Source organism: Mus pahari, chromosome 9 (genome assembly GCF_900095145.1).
Source record: "Mus pahari chromosome 9, PAHARI_EIJ_v1.1, whole genome shotgun sequence".
Classification (NCBI taxonomy): domain Eukaryota; kingdom Metazoa; phylum Chordata; class Mammalia; order Rodentia; family Muridae; genus Mus; species Mus pahari.
Window position 1 is genome coordinate 9,232,161 of NC_034598.1, and position 15,882 is coordinate 9,248,042.

At 46.0% G+C, this 15,882-nt stretch overlaps 1 protein-coding gene across 2 annotated transcripts in view; it reads right to left on the reverse strand.

The window, feature by feature from the left end:
• Sobp (sine oculis binding protein homolog) overlaps positions 1 to 15,882 on the reverse strand; it is a 174,414-nt gene that overhangs the window by 8,421 nt on the left and 150,111 nt on the right. For both annotated transcript variants that reach the window (XM_029542272.1, XM_021204786.2), the window contains one exon: positions 10,394 to 12,324. In XM_029542272.1, the coding sequence (XP_029398132.1) occupies positions 10,399 to 12,324 (1,926 nt within the window). In that variant the 3' untranslated portion in view covers positions 10,394 to 10,398. The remainder of the gene's footprint in view (positions 1 to 10,393; positions 12,325 to 15,882) is intronic.

Below are 15,882 nucleotides of genomic sequence, written 5' to 3' on the forward strand. Positions count from 1 at the left end.
TAGCCCTGGCTGTCCTGGAACTCACTCTGTAGACCAGGCTGGTCTCGAACTCAGAAATCTGCCTGCCTCTGCCTCCTGAGTGCTGGGATTAAAGGTGTGCACCACCACGCCTGGCTGAAGGGTCAGGTTCTTAAGTACCCTTCAGTAGCCACTTCCTGTCTCAGCCCATACCCAGGTGTTTGGAGAAATCGGATGGAACTTTTGCCGTGGCCTCTCTGACCTCTGAGTGGAAGGAACAACATGGTTGTTTTCCAGAGCACACACAGTGGTAGGAGTTCTGGGCTGCAGAGCCATAGGGACAGTCTTTATAATAAACACATGCCCGGAGCCAGGGCGCTCACTGGCACTGCTAACTCTATGGATTGGGGTCACTGTTTCTCTTAAATACATGCCAAGGAAGACAAACCCCAGTTCTGTTTACTATTTACAAGCCTCTATTTACCTCTATGTGTCTCTTTACCTAGCAAATAGGTTTTAAAAGGGCATACATGCAATATTGTTGCCAGCATGAAGCACATAGAACATTGCTCTAGAAACTACTTGATGAGTATATGATTATTAATTGACATTTATTTAAGGACAAAAATGCAGTGAGAGATGCTGTAAAACTTGTCCAAATCATCACTCATAAGTTGGACAGTCGGTTCTCAAATCCAGCCCTGGGATGATGATCTGGCAAGACCACATTTTTTTTTACTAGCGAGGCACCTACACCATACATGTCCTCTTAAACGCTCCCTCTCCCTGAAATCTTGTCATGACGCACTGAGGGACTTAACAGAGCTGACGTCACTTCCGGCTAGCAAAAAGACCACTGAGGCTTGAATCAGAATTGGCTACGCTATTGGCTCCCTTCAAGGCTTCAGGTCTACGGCCACTGGGGGGAAAATAGATAGGAGCATCTCCCGAGCCACATGACCTGAGAGCATTTGGTTGAGTTTCTGAGAAAATGTCTTCAGGTGTCTGAGAACTAACTGCTCCACTTGCCTTGTTCCCAAGAGCCTTGCTGTCACTCTTCAGACCTAGAATGGAAGTCTAGGTATCACTTCATGTCCCTGAAGGCTTCCTGGCCCTCATCAAGGACATCCATGTCTAGAATAGACCTGACTTCTGCACAGCCCCTTCATATTCTTAAGTCCCTCGAGCAAGTGAAGACTGCCAGACAATATCCCTCCTCTCGCCTTACCCAGCTGGTCTCAGTTCATTGCTGCTAGCTGGGGTGGGGTGGGAAGTAGAATTCCTGTTTCCATGGCAACCTAGGGTCCATGAGCATCCCCTTTCTTGACCAAGGAATGCTGATGGCTATGAGATTACCTTCTACCCTAAGCCATGAGGTCACCTTAGGTCTACCTGGGACCAAGAAGGCTCTCTACTGCCCTGCTCTGATGGCTTCACATACTTAAGATACTGATATGGCAGCCAAGGCCTCTCACCCACTGCTGGTAATTAGCTTGTCGTTGCAATTCCAAGACCAAGACCTTCTCTCACTTCCTTTCAGTCTATGAACAGTCTGCTGAGGTAACTTTCCTCAAAAGCATATCTCATTGTCACTATTCTGCCCCAGGTCACAGTTATTAGAATCACTATGACATACAGAACCAATCCCTCCACCTCCTGTCCCCCAACTCCATCTCCATCTCCTCCTCACTTTCCAGCACCCTCTGTGGTCCAGCCCTTTGGTCTGTCCAAGGGCAGCACAGCTTGCTCTTAGATGCTTATCTGGCTGTCTCCCTCCAGCCTCTAACCCTGCCCACTAGCCTTTATCCCTTCTTGGGTCAAAAAGTTAACTGAACCATATGCTTTAAACAGCGCCATCAAGAGAGCCTTCTCACTGAGTACTTCAATAACACCTACTCTGTCTATCCCCAACCAGGCAGGAACTTGGGCCCGGTCTATTCTTCCTTGAAGCCCATGTTTCTGTAACATAGTTGCTTACATGTTCACATGGCACCTCTAACAAAAGGGCCTTTGGCTATTTCTTGCCTCTTAACTCTCCCTAAATAAGGACCCCTAACCCAAAAAATTCCAACTCCCCCCATTTCTCTTTATTTCTCTAACTACCCCCACTACGTTTTAGAAATAGAATAACCACAATAAGAGTTAGATATTGCCAGTGGGAAATGGGTATTTTATGCTACGGAGAAATGAAGATTACCTCTGAACAATCAATTAGCAAAAAGAACTGTCTCTGTCCCTCTGTTTTTGGATATAACTAAGTGTCTATTAGGCTTTATGGGTTGTAATACACAAGTTAAGTACAAATTAAGGATTTATAAATACCAAATAAAGGATTTTAAAATGTTTAAACTCCTGGGGGCTGGAGATGTTGCTCAGCTGGTAAATAAATGCTTGCCTAGCATGCATGACGGCCTAAGTTTGATCCTTAACACCATATAAACTGGACATGAGGCTATAGTTGTATAATCCCAGCACTTGGGGGAGGGTAAGCAAGAGGATCCGAAGTTTAAAGTCACTGTCAGCTACAAAGAGAGTTTGAGACCAGCAATCCATAAGATTCTATCTCAAAAAAGAAAAAAAAAAAAAAAAAAAAGAAAGAAAGAAAGAAAGAAAAGAAAAGAAAAAAGGTACAAAAGAGAGCACACACATACACACAGACACACAGAGCCGGGACACAACAAAGTGTGTGCTCATTGGGAAGGATGACTCTCAGAACCAGGACAGGACTGTAACCCAGTAGCCCTTGTCTTCATGTTCAGAGACATATAGCTTTTCTACTCAAATTTTTCATAGTTTTTCAATCATCTCTCGAGATTCACATTGCTTGAACCTTGGAGGATGTGAAAATAGCCATTAAGTCCCATGTTTATGATGTCATCATATCAAATGGGAGAAATGGAGGGACGTGGGTATATTTTTGGTTTGGCAGACTCTAGGACAATTTTTTTCTCTCCAACATTTGGGGTTTGGCTAAAACCAAACCTTATTTTGCCAAGCACTTTGGCTTTAATTTTTAAACCCATGTGTACTTTAAAAGAAATTCTATCTATATGTTTCTGACTCATTTACACTTAGCTCATGAAAACCCTGTTTGGTAAGCGCTAATAGATGTCCGGGCAGGTTTATGAGCCTTCTTAAGCCTTCTTTTCCCTCCATCCTTACCAGAGGTTGTATTTTGCTGGCCATAAAAGAGTGTGAGCCCCGGAGGCATGTGAGCAGTCTGAGATTCACGACCTCTGAAGCTTAAGTGAGTTACAAGGTACTCTTTCCCCATTCTCTTTTTCCAAAGTGCCCAAACAGGCTCCAGCTGACAAAGACCACTAAGGCTCACCTTCCAACGTGACAGTCAGACTGTGACTGGAGGCAAAAGGAACAAATCCACTCTATCCACCGACAAGTGGCCCCTGAAAGGCTTTGGAGGAAGATTCTGATGCTTCAGGCTCCGATACACACAGATTGAGATCTGACTTTCTAATGAAAGCCTCTTGATCACTCTCAGGAGAAGAAGTGAACTCAACTTGGTTCAAATGAGACCATTTTACCTTTGGAGTACTGGGAGATAATCTTTTTAATAGTAGACAACCAATCATGTTTAGGAGTTTTGACACATTTAAAAAAAAAAAACTGAAGCCACTAAAAATGGCATTTGAATTAAAACCAGAAAAGCAGGAAAAATGTACCCACATGCTATGACTTTCCCCAAATCTTCCATAATAGTGCTTGGATGGTGCAATTACAGTATACTATGGGAGATGGCTTTTGGATCAAGTACTTAAAAATGGCTTATAAATATTTAAAGTATAAGCATCTAACAAATCGTAATGACGAAGTTTTTACGTTTAACCACATGCGCTCCAAATATCTTGAAATTACTCTAAATATGGGTTTAAAATATCAAAAGAGCTTGTTGACGGCATGCAGAACTGTGTAGGGGAATGTAAACCTGATCGCTTCTTTCTCACACAACACCCAGTCGGCACAAGTTTTAAAGCATGAATGTACAGATTCCTTTAGAAAAGGATCCTGTTACAGTCTGAATTTTAAAGCAGGAAAAGAAGGATAAAATACAGGGTTGTTCTTCTCTCACCGAAAGCAGCTTAGCCAGTGTGCTTTTAGATACTTTGTAATTGTGGGTTACCTCAAGCCTGAGGTGGTAACATTTTAGAAATACTCTTCAAGGAGGCTATCGTTACAAACTGACACAATCAAATAGGACCCCACTCATTTTCAAGACAAACTCTTTGGCTGGGGAAGGAAGCTATGTGCAAAGGAGAGAACCACAGACTTTTAAAGTGTATCTTTTGCACATTAAGGCCTGACTCTTACCAAATGAGTTCCTAAGCCTGCCCTCACCTGTGATTCTTTAAACGTTAGCATCTATCTCTGCTTTGTGCTTGACCCAAAGCAGAACACAGCATGCCACTGGAAGTTTGAAGGGACACTGATGAGACAACAGTAGGCACAGCCAAGTTTGGATCCATCAGAGCCCTGACCATTTTGTTCTGCTCCCAGGCTCACCTCCCCATGAAGGACCGCACACTTGGTCGATCTAAGAATAGATAGTTGCTCACTTAGGAACTATTTGAAAGCACTAGTTATTAATCCCAAGGTTCATTTTGTGGTCTGTTTTTGCTCCAATCATTTTAAGTGTAGCATTTTCTAGACAAGCCTTAAAATAATCTGGATTGGGGCCAGAGAGATGATTCCATGGTTAAGAGCACTGGTTGCTCTTGCAGAGGTTTAGGGTTCAATTCCCAGCACCCACACGGCAGCTCACGGCCCCCTGTAATTCCACTCCAGGGTACCCACTGCCTTCTGGTACCCATGAGCACTTGCACACATATGGTGCACAGGCAAAACATCTTCACATGTATAAATAATTTTTAAAAAATTAAAACATATTGTTCCCACCCTGTTGTTGGCTGTGCAATCACCACTCTGAGGTCACGCCTCTTCTTCTCCCCCCCCCCCCATCAGTGCTATGGAGATCCAGAAATCTGAAGAAAAGCGCTACTTACTTGGTACTTAGAGTTGCCATCTGATTGGCCCAATAAACACAGCCCATGCCCAACTGTATTATCTCTTAAAGCTGGTTTATCTCTTTGTCTGAATGAATTGCCTTTATGCCTTTTGAAGCACTTAACATAATTTACATGCACATAAATGTATCTCCTTAGCATCCATCCACATAGAAAGCGCACTAACACAACATCCAAAGGAGGCAAAGAACTCTGTACAGGGTGGGGAAGGAAAATAGAGCAGCCTCCCCACCCCTTTGGCAGGATCTCTAAACAGGGGAGGCTGGAAAGAGGAGAGTGCTGGTGTGGAGGTGAACCCTGCGCACCAGCTAAGTGTTCCACACTGGCCTGTGTGTGGGTCCCTTAGACACCTCTGCCTCTTTATGAGGCTACTGTGTGTGGAAGTAGGCGTGAGTGACTGGATCATGATGCACGGGTAGCTACTTTCAGTGTGACAGGGGACCCAGGTATTACACCAGGCCATCCATCTATTTCCAGGGCCCTTATGGGCAATGGCTTGCTTGCCATTGTGGGTCAAATGTGTCCTGCTTTCCATTCCTTATTCCCCCCCCCTTTCTCTCCATGCCGGGGAACTGGGCCACTCTCCCCAGATCTTCTAGCCTGCCCCTCCCCAGTACCAGTTTCACTCAGCTGTACACTTCTGTGACTCCAGCCAGCCTCTTCCCTTGGTCTCAGTGATATTTTCCCATAAGATGGTGTCTTCCGTACTGTGTAAGCTTTGGGAGTTCAGGTGCCCAGATAGTATCTAGCTTGTATCTTCTCTTGTTTTACATTCTGTCACCACAGGACCTCACTGGCTATGGTAGCTTTAACTTTTTGTATTATGTCACTAAAGTAATCATTTAAAGGTAGTCGGTAACTATGACTTTGTGACATCAAGTCCATGGCAAAAACTGCCAAAAAAAACCCAAATTCTCATTTTTAACTGGTAATTAGCTCAGTCCTCTTGGAGCAATGAGAAAAAAAATCCAGTTCCAGATACTGCTTACTAACTATGCAGGATAATCCTTCAGAGGTAAATGGATTCTAAATCTATGGACTCACCATCCCTAAGCAATGAGTGAGCCCATAAAACTTTCTATATACTCTCACAGGACTGAGTGCCACCACACTTACAGTACTGAGTGGGTCCCTCTTGCAAGGTTGTGCACCAAATATTTCTCTTGTCTCAATTCAGTTCTGGTACCTCTTCAATGACAAGGTTATGACTTTGCTCCAAAACACTAACCACCTGGTCACACACTACTCCATCTTCAATCTGAACTTCACTGACATAGTATCTAAAAGTTGCACATTAAGGTCCCTCCCTTTACAAATCCCGGTACTAAGGATACAGGCAGTGGGGAGTTAGTTCACTGAATAAACATTTCTGTGTTTTATCTAGCCACTGTTCTTTCAGAGAGCTGGTGATCATGCCAGCTCTGTCCTATATATACTCACCATTTCCAGGTGTAGATGTGTCAGCCTGGTGGCTCTCAGTGGCTCTTTTCCACCCAGAACTATGCCAAGTGCAAACCGAGGGCTAGGATAACCTTTAATTCAGATACTGTCACCCAGTGGGTATTTCTAATCATTAAATACTTCAGCATGCACAGCTCAGGTCCAGCCTAGGGATGGAGAATTCCCACTTGTACAAACTTCTTCTTTCCACTCTGTTATAGTTTTTCTTTTCTTTAGAAGTTGGAACCCATGGTTTTAGTCTGACTTTCCCATGCCCTCCAAGAGAGGCTGTTGTCTTGGATTTTTCACTGTGAGAAACAAATTCACCAATGAGTACCTTATCACCTCCTTTTTGGCTTCCCCTGTGAAGCTAACCCTATGCTTTAAAACAGTTTGGGGCTTGTGGCTCTACAACCAGACTAAGCACCAAGAAGCCCAAATTATGTGAAGCTTCTCCAGTTTTCTTCAAATGCAAAGTGTATCCTCCCCTGTTGAGCAGGGACGAACATTGTGGAATTTGGACCAGGAACGAAGAGTCATGTGCTCTCTCTACCCATTTCCACAGCTCTAGAAATGTGAGAGACTGGAGAACCACAGAGCAGAGGGCACTGCATGGGTCTACTGCCCCCAGAGAGCATAAAGAATGGGGTGAAAGGGTTATTTCTGGTTTTCATTTTTTCCCCACTGATTATTTTGTTTAAAATATGTTATTTCCCTGGAAAACCAAGGAATGAGGATATTTTCTTTGAATATCTTCAAAAATTTACACATGGTTACTCTGAACTCCCCAGTGTACCATAAATAAGCATAAACTATAGAGATTCTAGTACAAACATCCCTCTGAGTTCAGGCAGCTACCCACCAAGCTTCCAGGCATCGGCAAAGGAGGGACTAGTCCGTCTACCAATGGAATTCTGTGTGGGGAGAATAGTTTAGACAGTGCTCATACATTGCTTTCATTATTATTTGTGGGGATTTTTTTTTTTTCTAGCTACTGAGGCAGTGGGACTGGGATTCCTAACTTTAAACATTGGCGATTAAAAAGAGTTTACAACCGTCTAAAAATCTTCAACTAAACTTAATCAGTTCTGCATATGGGAGAAACATCTGCCGGTTGGAATCATTTGAAACCACACGCACAAACAAGAATGAATAAAGTCGGGAAAGAGGGGACAGAACCATTTCAAAATGGGAGAGGGAGCCTGCAGTCTACACAGATTGAACAAATGTGTCGAGTTCTTTGAAGGCAAATCTAGTGGCTTTCGGGTTTCGAAATGTATTCTAAAAAGTATGGTATGGTACAGTGAAGGCGAGGCAGCCGATTTAGGCATATAGGTACCCAGCAAGACCTCCCCAGGGATTGGAGGACTGGGATCTGCAGGTCCGCACCGCAGCATGTCACCTTTTACATGGGGCTGGCTATCCTTGTGCTTGTGTGACAAGCACTTTGCCCACGGAGGCTTCTCCACAGCCCTTGCTTTTTATTCTTTTTTTTTATTCTTTTAATGCGTTCAGTTTGACTTGTTACCAAGAAGCGCTCACTATTAGGGCACAAAGGGTACTCAGCCCTTAGTCAATAGAGTATTTCCAACTTCCCCAACCATGAGAGTTCCTGAGGGTTAGAGCAAAGGCAGCACTGTGTGTGCAGGGAACCAGAAGGGCCAGAGTGTGGATTACAGCAGGTGGAGGCTGGGTCTTGATGTGACACGGGGCCAGCAATCTACTTGGATGCCCTGCTCACTTACTGGAGATATGGTCTCCCCTCCTTAAATCCCTTGCCTTTCTTCCTCTCGGCATCCCTCAACACCCTTGCCTGACTTTCAAAAAGAGCTATAATTTCTCTGGAGACTCACAGTAAAAAGGACTCTCCAATCAAGAGTTAGGCTATTTGGTCCCAGCATCTTCTAGACTTGGCTATTGCCAAGTTAACATTTTTAGTAGTGATGCTGACCCAGGGAAACTACCCTTGTTCGATGGATGACTCCTTCAGAAGCACAGATCACCCAAACAGCCATCTATACAGCTCATGCTTTTAATGACCTTTTGGTCTTTAGGTACTTATAGGGACTGTCGCTGTTCCTGTCCTGGTCTCTTAACACAGTAATGGCAATGAGATCTTTCACCCTCCCACTCTTCCTTGAGTGAGTGAGTGAGTGAGTGAGTGAGTGAGTGAGTGAGTGTGTGTGTGTGTAAGTGACAATTCCCAGTGCTTTCTGAAGGTGCTCACTTTGGGGGGGGGGGAGGCTCACACATCAATCCTTCGCTCAAAGCACTGTCAAGCAGATTAAATTATCTGGGGCATTTTCAGTTGGCCAGTCTTCGAGAAGGCCAAGGCCACCTGCCTTCAGACTGAAGACATCGTAGGCTAAAAGAGGAAAGAAGAGTGACCTCACCTCTGGTGTTCTGGCCCCACTGGCAAAGCCACCAGTAGGAAAGGACACCTCAAACCATGGTGGCCAAGAAAAGATTGTCACACTAGCCATTAAGCTCTGGTTCAGGGCTTCCACTCTGGCTGTAAGCGAAGTGCTCACGTTCCCACCGTGAAAGCAACAGGTTGGTGGTCTCGGATCACCAACTGAGCAAGTTGGTAAGTGGAGGCTCGTTGCTGTGTTTTATAAACTTTCCCTCAAGGTGATAAGAGAATTTTTGTAAACGTGGTGACGGCGGGACTAGTTAGCTGATTCTCCTACAGTGCTTGAAATTTAACTTTGGGCTTCACAACTTGGATTTGAATCGCAACTCTGCCCACAGGTTAGCTAATCTTGGACAAGTTCCCCAATCTTATTTTTCCACTAGGAGAATAGCTGTTCTACTGATCTAGCTCCAAAGAAATACTAGGGGGAAACACACAGAAGAGCCTGTATACCCTGTAAAAATACTCTTCCTGCTCCCCTCCCCCAGGCCTTCTTCCTGCCTGGATTCACACCTTGCCCCCCACCATAGGATGTAGTCAACCTACTTTGCACATTCTTCTGTCTGTCCCCAGTCCAGGGAAGGAGCAGTGTCTAAGTCAAATGCTGGAGGAATAACCATTTCTCTTCTCCTTTCTGTAATCGGTTAATAAACAACCTATATATTTTGGCTTGTTACCTGCTTGGGTAGATGGGAGAGCTCACGCTCTGGGATTGGATGGACAGGCCTGAAGTCAACACCAGGTCGGCCATCGACAAGCTTTGACTGAACAAATATCTCTAAGCCACAGCTTCCTTCTTGGTAGTATGCTACCAGACGCCTACTCTACTAGGATTGGCAAGAGTCGCTACAGTGGCTCACGTGTGGTCCCCGCCATCTCACAGAACTGTTGGCCCACTGGCTAGTAAGTAGGGTACAGTAGTCATAGGGTACAGAGACATCTCCCACTTCATTAGGGTCTACAGGTAGAAGTGAGACTCATCAGCTCAGCCACTGAGTACCACTGAGTGACAAGAAAGGGGGGCGTGGTAGGTTGGCCGCAAGGCTAGTTTTTCATTTTAGCCCACAGATATGGTTATCTTGAGAAGCTAGAGTAAGAGTCTGCCAAAGGGACTACCAGCTCTAGATGCTCGCCCCCCCCCCCCCCATGGGTTACCCAGACGTTTCAATACTGCGCTGCAACCTCCTAACTGAACAGTAAGATCCCTCAAGTCCCTCCCATGCCTCCTTTTCCAGTTGGATAAATTAGGTATGAACCCGAAAAGAAGAAAATAGTGTCACAAAACAGAGTGTGCTTTCAACTCAGGTTCAAGGGCTTGAGTGATCTTGGCTCTTAACTGTCTCTCGGCTGTAAACTGGTAATGGTGTACTAAATAACACTGCCAGCTGTCATGGGTGTTGGATCAAAACGTCGATGGTACCTGGTCACCCAGACTGCTCGGAGAAAGTGGTAAGTGAGAAGATGGTGCATCTCACCTCCGCCTTCTAACAAGGAAGGTGAGGGGCGCTGTCTCTTGGAGGAGCGCCCAGGTGGACATACAAACCTTTTTTATTTATTCTGGTTTCTAATTCGGAGACACCTCCTTTTGAGCGGAGGCTCCAGGTCTTCGGGGCCAGCGCTGAGCATGGGCGAGGAGATGACGCACGGCGTCATGGCAGCCTTCTCCGCGGGTTTTGGCACAGGCTGGATCACGCAGCCGGTCTTGGGCAGCATCCGCAGAGCATAGGCGTGGTCCTCGTCCGCGGGGTTATTGAGGTTCGGGTCCGACTTGTCGCCCCCCGCCAGAGCTTCCTCTCCCATCAGTTTTTTGGTCGCTTCCCCGTCCAGGTGGCAGTTGGAAGCGCAGTTGTTCTCCTTGACCGACTCCAGCTCGTTCACCACAGGCTCCTCCGGCGACAGTAGCTTTTTGGGAGGGGCCGGGGGCGGCGGCTGCTCGGGCGGGGGCTCCGCGCCCTTGGCCTCGGCCGGGACGCTGCGGGTGCCGTTCACGATGACGTTGCAGGCGGCGGCGGCCTCGGGACCCGCGGGGGCGCCCGGGCCGGGGTCGCCGGCGGCGGGCGGGCTGCAGTGGCCGTCCCTGCAGCCGCCGCAGGTCCTGCGCTCCCCGGCTCCCGGCTCGCGCTCCGCCTTGACGTGAGCGTGCAGCGCGCGGTGGATCACATTGTGCAGCCGGGCTCGGTGGCCCACGGTCAGGTCGATGACGCCGTCCTGCGGGCCGTGCAGCACGCCCGCGAAGCCCGGCTGGCTTCCCGCACCCGCGGGGCTGCCCGCGCGCCGGGTCAGGTCTACCACCTCCCCACGACCGCGCTCCGCCGGCGCCAGGCTCAGAGCCTGGCCGGAGCTTCCGGGCGGCGAGTCGGCTGACTTGGAAGAGCCCTGCTTGGAGTCCCGCGGGGATAGGGAGCGTCCACCAGCCTTGCCTCCCGCCGCTGATGAGTCGCCCGGGGCGCTCGGAACGAAGCTCTCCCCGTTGCTGGAAAATCCGTTGGGGGGCTTGGAATCGTTCACATGGGGAATGGGGATTGGGATAGGGATGGGCACCGGCAGGGGCACTATCACTGGATACGGCACGAGCAGCGTGGGGGGCGGCACCAGCGGGGCCAGCGACGGCAGCCCGAAGTTCATCATCTGGGGAACCGGCATCGGGCCGTTTGGCATCATGCTTACGGGAGGGAAGGGAAGGCTGGGCAAGGGCGCGCCCGGGGGAGGCGGGGGCAGCAGCCCTGGGGGGTTCCCAGGCATGGTAGGGGTACTTGGGGGGTGGATGTGGGGCGATAGCATGGGCCGGTGCATGGGGCTGGAAGTGGGACCTAGGTTCCTGGGGCCTCCGGGCGGGGGCCCAATGCCCGGGAGCATGGGGTTGGACAAGGGACTATTGGGATTGGAGGCGTGGTGCGGTGGCCCGCGGATGAAGGGCGGGCGGATCTGCTGGATGATCTGCTGCTCCATGAAGATGGGCAGGGGCACTGGGCCGCGGTTGGTCATCACCATGGGAGGGCTGCGAGGCGGGACACCCAGCGGAGGTCCGATGCTAGCAGGTGGCTGGACCGAGACGGGAGGGATGTTCGGAGCCTCGCTGATGGGGAGGGACTTGGGCACTGGCGTGGGGATTTTAGTGACAGAGCAGTTGGCAGTGTCCGATGGAGAAACGGTGGTGGACGAGGATGGGCCGGGGCCCTGGCTTTGGCCAGCTGCAGCCCCGGGGGAAGGGGCTTTCCTCCGAGCATCTGTTAGCGGGATATTCCACGAGTCTGGAGTGAGCAGCTGCACCCCGGTGCCTTCTGCTTTACTTTCCATGTGAGGGTGTAGTGTGCTGCACAGCCCAGCCGGAAGATTGGCCTGTGTCTCTTTGTAGAAAATGTCCATTTTGTATTGATTGAGACATTTTGCACTGCAGAACTGAAGCCTTCTTTCCCCGTCCCCAAAATCCAGGTATTCTTTTGTATGCCTTATGTGTTTACACCAGTCACACACCTACAACACAGCAATAGAAACCACAACAGGTAAGATAAGCAACTTTCTTGGGTACATGGCGTTTCATGTTTCACATAAAGGCTCTATTAAACTATACCATAATTTCCCAAATAAGTTGAAGGGTACCCTTTACAGGGTACATTTCTGAAAGATTTATGAAATAAAGAATTTGCTTTATATATAGGATCCTCAAAATTAGCAACAACCACATTCTCTACCCCCTTTCAAAGATGGCTTTGACAAAATGGAGTACACCTGTCCAGGACACTTACCCAGTGCTCCTATGAAGTACACCTGCCCTGCACACCTGCCCTGTATGTATACCTACTCAGTACACTTGCCTTCATATTTTCACTTGCCTAACAGGCTCATGGAAACACATATCTAAATAACATTGGAGGGAAGGAATCTCCAGGGAGTTCAACAATCAGGCAACATAACCTCTTAAAATTCTCCTTATGTAAAGCCACTGTGCACTGTATCCAATGAAGTGGTTGGAGAGGGCGTGCTGGGCTAACCAATCGCATAAAGCTCTGAACACCACTATGTCTGGCTTCCAAGGAGAAACTTGGACTTAGTCATGAAGTCTGTGTGAGGTTCAGCTCTCCCAACCCGTGATGTTGCAGCAAGCTAGAATTATTTTTTTGAGCTGTTTGCCCACTCTTTCTCGGCAGTCAGAATTTTGGTGACATTTCTTGGCAGACAGTCTTATTTAACAACTTTTCAAACACCAGAGAACACTTTCCAAAAGTTGTTATGGCTTCCACCCCACCCCCTTCGGATCTACTCCTGGCAAAAGAAAGATATCACCAAATTTATTTTAAAGCTGGGCTGCAGAGCTAATTAAAGGCTCAGATGCCTTCCCAATTGGAAACCACTAGACACCAAAGTTCAAAAAATAGTCCTTCTCAGCGTCAGAGCCCATTACTTTGGAGAAATTATTGTGATTTCATTAACACATTAATTTTGCAACACCATCAGCTCTCACAGATGGCACAGACATGATCTACAATTCAAATATGACTCTTGTTTGCACAAGTGTCTTCCCTTCGTATGGCATTTTAAACAAGAATTAATATGAGTGATCTTGCCATCGCTATAAACAGATAAACAGATGTCAAAATTTTCAGTAGTTCCTCTAGTACCTCACTTTTCCTGACAGGATTTTACACACACAATCTTTTTTTTTTCTTTCTCTCTTCCTTCTTTCTTTATCTTTCCCATAGCATTCAAGCTGCACAGCTTCAGAGAAGGGACTGCGAGACTCAGCACCATTGTGAGTGTATTGAGCCCTTCTCCCTGAAGTTTAGCACTGACTCCGGTGCTGTTCTAAGGGAAACCTTGATTTCAAAGAGTGTTCTGCTGCTGTGTTCATGCAGTGTGTGTGTTTAACCATTGTAAACTGATAGGATTAAAAGATACATTTTAATAATGACTGGTCACATAAGCAATGCACAAACAACATATGTTGGGCATTTGATGACGCCTCTCATCTAACTGGCAGCCTCCCTTTCTGTAAACAAGTGACGACACAATAGCGTGTGATCGTGGGTGCATAGGAGGCAGATGTGGGTCTGCATGTGGAAATCCACTCTTCTCAGTTTTTTTTTTATTGATATTTTTGACAGTGTGAGATTGAATAAGATACCCACTTAGGCATGGACTGGTTTTTTGTTTGTCCTTTCAAAATACTTCTAAAAATCTGACATAAGAACATTCTTGAGTGGATTTTGATGAGACTGGAATTCCTGCAACTTGACTATCAAAATTGTTGCCACCAGGAGCCATTAAAGTGGTTGAAACATAATTATTCCAATGTTCATGTCTGCTTTCTCTCACCAACAGCATTTTATGGTCTTCCTGGACTCACCGGATATTTGGTTATAAATACATGAAAACTGTTCCACAGAACACATCAGACCATCACATGTCTTTGTTTGTTTTTCAAGACAGGGTTTCTCTGTGTGATAGTCTCAGCAGTCCTGGGATTTGTAGACTGGGCTGGGCTTGAACTCGCGGAGATCTGCCTGCTTCTGCCTGCCTAGCACTGAGATTAAAGGAGTGCACCACCATGCCCAGTGACCTTTACATTTCTTATCTAGATTAAGGTTAAGTAAACTGTTAGTGAAAACATGATATTTAAATAATATTAAAGTGACAACCAGGGACAGTGATGACTTAATTTCAGCTCTTGGGCATCAGAGAGGCAGGAGAATTTCTGTGAGTTTAAATTCAGTCTGGTCTACATGGTGAGTTCAAGGAGAGCTAGGGCTACAAGTGAACCCCTGTCTCAAAAAAAAAAAAGTTAATATATAATCATGTGGCATTTACAGTCCACTGTGGAATAAAACTGTCTGCTTCTGTTTTAATAGCATGTATACATAGTAAACCTAAAATAAAACCTGTACATTTGAACTGAGGGACCAAACATACCTTCTCTCTTCATGAACTAAAAAAAAAAAAAAAATGACTTAAACTAATTAAAATAGCTCATAGCTTTTCCGGCATGTGCCCTTCGAATCTTACTCTTTAACAATAGGAGGGGAAAGTTTTGTGAAATCATTAATTGGTTTTTAAATTACCAGAATTTCTTTTCTTTTCTTTTTTTCTTTTCACTTTTTCTGGCCTCTAGAGGATTCCTGTTTCCTCAAACATGATAAATATTTTCAAGTAGGGTAAAAAAAATATCTAAATATAACTTAACAATTCTCTCTTCTCATTTAATAATTGCTGGTAAACAATGCTCATGGACCATCCTAATGATCAAATAAGAGTTCTCTGCTATATTTCATTCTTTCCCACATAAAAATAATTACAGACATCAAAAGCAAAATCCAATTTTCTCAAACTCTTCCATAAAAGCAAAGGCCTAACCCTATCGCTGGTTTTCCTGAAGTCTTTGAAAGTGCCTCCATTTGAGCGTGGCCTGACTGTCTCATTTTTGGGGGTGCTGTGGGTCTGACTGTAATAAGGCTTTATTTATATTTCAGTTCAGAACACTGACATAAAAATATGGAAAAGCAATTTTTCCAATGAAGCAGAAGATTATTAGAAGGAAAAAAAACTGTCACTTAAGAAATAATGAATCAAGTCTGTCTCACAGGCCACATCATTGAAGATGAGGTCAATGGATTTATGGAGTAAATGGCTACGTCATGTGTGGCAGTAGAACCCAACGCCATTACTCACTCCACATCCAGCTAACAACACTTCTGTAATTAAAGGTTTCATCATAGGAGCCAAGCTGATTATTTAAGCCATGGTAGCTATGTGAAAATATATACTTCACCTCTCTTTAGTAAAATAACATTTGCATATGCAAAAGCACATAAGCTGAAGATTTTGTATTGTGCTGTGCCCTTCTTTGGAGACAGATAACATATTCTATTATATTGTTATTTTAATTTTTGAGATTTCCCCTCAACGCTATGTAAAGAAATACCAAAATTCCTCACACATTTTAAGGTGCGTCCAAGCAAGCGCCAGAGCTTTGCAGTGATCTGTACGACTCCATCCCTGCTTGCTTCTGTTGGAATCTGGCCTGTCTGGTTGCCCTTC